This window comes from Populus trichocarpa, chromosome 14 (genome assembly GCF_000002775.5).
Source record: "Populus trichocarpa isolate Nisqually-1 chromosome 14, P.trichocarpa_v4.1, whole genome shotgun sequence".
Taxonomy (NCBI): Eukaryota; Viridiplantae; Streptophyta; class Magnoliopsida; order Malpighiales; family Salicaceae; genus Populus; species Populus trichocarpa.
This window is the reverse complement of record NC_037298.2, coordinates 2,419,068-2,423,614: the sequence shown is the minus strand read 5'-3', so window position 1 is coordinate 2,423,614 and position 4,547 is coordinate 2,419,068. Positions and strand designations below refer to the sequence as shown.

At 37.1% G+C, this 4,547-nt stretch overlaps 1 protein-coding gene across 1 annotated transcript; it reads right to left on the bottom strand.

The window, feature by feature from the left end:
• Positions 1–216: 216 nt before the first annotated feature.
• LOC18104971 (cytochrome P450 CYP82D47) lies at positions 217–2,188 on the bottom strand. Its single transcript, XM_006374967.3, has 2 exons — positions 1,139–2,188; positions 217–983 (listed from the first exon to the last, which is right to left on the bottom strand). Exons 1-2 carry the CDS (start codon positions 2,081–2,083, stop codon positions 351–353), a joined length of 1,578 nt encoding a protein of 525 aa, XP_006375029.1. The 5' UTR covers positions 2,084–2,188; the 3' UTR covers positions 217–350.
• Positions 2,189–4,547: the final 2,359 nt, after the last annotated feature.

The following is a 4,547-nucleotide window of genomic DNA, read 5'->3' as shown; positions in this document are numbered from 1 at the left end:
GTGGGTAATCTATGCCTGCCGCCATTGCTTGGTTTCCTTAACTCGATCGTTTCCAGATTTCATTGGGGAAGTGGGATTTTTAAACTATCCCACTACAAGAAAGGACGAGTAGAAATGTGTCTCCACTGAAATCGAAGCATATCCATATGTAGGGAAAACTCTAATCCAATACTTGTGACACGCTGCTGAAAGAATCAGACGCAACTAGGAGAAAAATTTCCAAAGCAAAATCACCTGTCAATATGATGGCCTTATTATATTAAGAGACTTATTTTTCTTACAAGAACAGCCAAGGGGTTGGAAAGCATATAGAAGTGAGACAGATTTATATGTGACAAGCATTCTATTTCTCAAAATCTATATTCATAAACAGAAGCAGGCAAGCGTGGTTTGACTAGAACTTGAAGGGGGGTAGCCTGGCTGCATGTTAGCCCAGCAGTTCCAGTCATATCAATCGGTGCATTTGATGGAGGTGAGATTTCAAAAGCTTGGAGGATACTCGCCAGCACTAAATGACTCATTCGGAGTCCCAAAGTCGCCCCAGGACAAGCTCTTCTACCGGCACCAAATGGGATGAGCTCAAAATGCTGACCCATGACATCAACAGCCTTGTGCGAACCAAGCAACCTCTCTGGCTTGAACTCTGTTGGGTTGGGCCACACTCGTGGATCCCTTTGGATCTTATGAATGTTCAATAGTAACCGAGTGCCTGCAGGGACATAGTAACCACCTATAGTGCAGTCTGCAGTGAATTCGCGGAATCCTCCAAGTGGACCTGCTGGGTATAACCTGAGTGCTTCTTTGACACAAGCTTGGAGATATGTTAGCTTCTCGATGTCCGATTCATTCACTAGTCTTTCCTTGCCAACATGAACATCCAGTTCTTCTTGAGCACTCTTCAATGCAACGGTATTGTTCAGCAATAACGACAGTGCCCAAGTTATAGTGACAGTTACAGTATCAGTGCCCCCTATAATGAGAGACTGCAATATACATCTCCTACAATCAGATATGTGTGTGTTTGAACTGATAAAAGCATATAAATCATATTAAGTGCAAAATGAGGGAATTGAAATATTAGTTACTAAAATACGGGGAAATTTTTCTCTAAATCAAACGTAAGGCATTAATTGTATACCAGGGATGTGGCTTTGCGAACTGTATCAGCGTCATAACCAGCCAAGTTGATACCATCAAGAGCATATAGCATCACGTCCATAAAGTCTTGCTCTTTGTTAGCTGATTCACCTGAATCTCTCTTCCTGCGATGCTCCGCTAGCCATTCGTCAAAAATATTGTCCAATTCCTCAGCATTTCTCTTCATGGCTTTCTCATATCCACCCCAATCCAACCACCCCAAAAATGGAACTGCGTCCCTTAATACAAACAACCCCGTCAAGTGAAAGAATTCCCTCATCGCTCTCTGGCATCGGCGCGCCTCATTTTCCTCAGTAACAATGCCAGCATCATCGTATCGTTTTCCTGCAATCATCCTGAGCATCAGGTTTAAATTCATGTCAGCAGTCCACTGCTTGATGTTAACCAGAATTTGGCTTTCCTCATTTTTATCCTTTGAGTACCATAGCTTGTATAGCTCTTTAACTGAGACCTCAACCTCAGAGGCCCTAACATGTTTTAGTAGCTCAAGTCTGCGGTTGGAGAGTAGTTCTGACGCAACTATTTTACGAATTCCCCGAAAGAATTCTCCATATGGAGAGAACCCAAAACTGGCAAAGTTGTAGCCCAAAATTTTTGAAGCTGTGAGTTTGGGGCGAGAACTTACAATTGCATCGTTGGTGGTGAATAGTTCCTTAGCCAACTCCCAGCTACTAACCACCAAAGCTGGGTACATCCCTATCCTAATGGTAAAAATAGGTCCATATTTGTCAGCTAAGGCTCCTAATCTTAAGTGGGGAAGCTCAGCTCCTGCCAACAAGGGAAGGTGACCTATAATAGGCCAAGCACCGCTAGCTTCTGGTGCTAATTTGGTCTTGGAAGATTTGGACCTCCTTAGCAGGTAGCATGAAAAGAGTACTATAGCAGTTGGTATGATAGTGCTTAGGTATGGGAGAAGGATATCCATAGTGGTTTGTCTAATTAATCTATCAATGGTGGAATATTTCGTGATGAAGCATAAATACACACTTCTCTTTTGACTAGGTAGAAGCACACTGATAGAGGAAGGAGAGAGAGAGAGAGAGTAGTAAAATGGCAGTGATCGATAATGGAGTAGTTAATGGAGTAGCTAAAAAAAAATATTATTTTTGTAAGAATATTAAAATATCAAGTTGATTTTTCTTTGTACACTAATAATAATGTTTTAATACTAGTAAGATTTTAATTAAAATAATTTTTTATTGTTAAAAATAACTAAATCATAACGGTTGGTTGGACTATAAATAAATAAATTATTTTTAAAAAAATAATACTATAGTTTGAGCTCTTGTATCACAATTCATGTTTTTTTTTTCTTCTTTTTTTTTTCCAGTCATTTGTAGGTCACCATGACATGAGGGTTAATTTTCATAATCTAATAATTTTATTCAGCTTTTAGGATGAACTGCAGGATTAGTTGGGCAGTGATCACCCATATCAATATTTATTTTCGAGGAAGAGAAAAACAAAGCAAAAGTTACAGCAAAAAGTTGCCTGAAATCTTATCCAAACACCACTAGTAAGATTTGACCAAAATTCTCCTTGCTTTTCACCCGATCTGCAGATCACGAGACTACAGTAATGTGTTACATCATGTTCTTTAAAAATATTTTTTAATTAAAATAGTTTTTTTATTTCTAATATTAATAAATCAAAATTATAAAAAAACGTCTAAAGAAATTAACTTAATATTGTTTTAAATGAAAAATTATTCGGAAAGCAGAAACTATAACGGGGAATTCTCCTTAGCAAAAAGACTCCAGGTCAAGATTCAATTGGTAGATAAGGATGAAAGAATTGGTAAGAGATGGCGGCTGATTTCTTCGTTTAAATATATATTTTGTGCAGAAATCTCCAAAAAAGAAATCCTTAATTTTCTCCTCATGATCGTGATACCACTTGAAAGTCTTCATATTCATTTAATTATAATCGAGACGGCTACTTTTTCCATATAAAAAAGATATTTAACCTAGGACTAGTTGTATATTATTATCCTTGTAAAACAAGAGTTTTCTAGGTATTCGAACTACAGTACAACAAAGGTCTTTTTTTTTCCTTTTAGTATCTTGTTTTTCTAAATAAATTTATTAATTGTGCTAGTTTGAAAGAAACACTCATGATTGTGATCTCATTAGACTTTAAAACCACCCCCGGGCCTGTTTTAATAAATTTATAATAATAATTAAAAAAAAGTGAATTGTCAAGGGGTAATCCTGACCTTTAAGCTGATGTATTGGGCAATAAATTTCACCTTTCAATTGCCTAGATGGTAAAATTTACACCTCTTCAATACCTCCATTGTATACTTCTTTTGATTAATAAATATTCCATCTGTCCTTTGGACCACCTCAATACCAAAAAAAATTCTCATCTTTCCAAGGTCAGTCATATCAAATTTACCCATCATAGAACTTTTAAACTTAACAAACATGGACTCATCATTCCCTGTGAATATAAGATCATCAACATATAGACTTATAATCAGAATTTTACCTTCTGCCTTGTTTTTGATGAACAAAGTATGTTCATATTGACATCTTTTAAATCATTCCTTCACAAAATAAGACTCTATACAACTATACCAAGCTCGTGGAGCTTGTTTAAGTCCATATAAAGCTTTTTTCAACTTGTACACCATTTGCTCACAACTCTTTTTTACATATCCATAAGGTTGTTCCACAAAGACTTCCTCATTCAATTCACCATGTAATAATGCAAATTTTACATCTAACTGGTAAATAGTCCATTTCTTTTGAGTTGCAAGTGCAACCACCAAGGGAATTGTATCTAATCGTGCCACATGTGCAAATACTTCAGTGTAGTCTATTCCATGCTGCTGAGCATAACCTTTGGCTACTAGTTGTGCCTTGTGTTTATCGATTTCTCCATTCTCGTTGAGCTTAGTTTTATACACCCACTTTACTCCAATCACTTTTCCTCCAGCCGGTAACTCCATCAACTGCCATGTATTATTCTTCTCGATTGCCTCTATTTCTGAATCCATAGCTTTTCTCCACATTTCATATTTCACTGCATCTTTATAATAAAACGGATCATCAGTCAACAAAGTAGCAAAGTTTGTTATTTCTTCATCATCAGAAAGATCTTCTCCACTGACATAATCTCTCATCCAAACTGGAGGTGTCCTGTGTCTTCCTGCATCAGAGTTGGGTGAGTTTTCTTCAATTAATTCATTTGAAGAAAAATCCTCTATTCCTTCATCTGTAAGAGCAGCAACACTGTCTTCGTCATTCCCTTCATCTGTAGGATCAGCAGCATTGTCTTCTTCATTAACATCAATTATGGTTGTTTCATCTTCATTATCACCCCATTCCAAGTCAGCGTTAATTGCTCCTTCATGACTCTTGTCCCAATCCCAACTCTTATCTTCT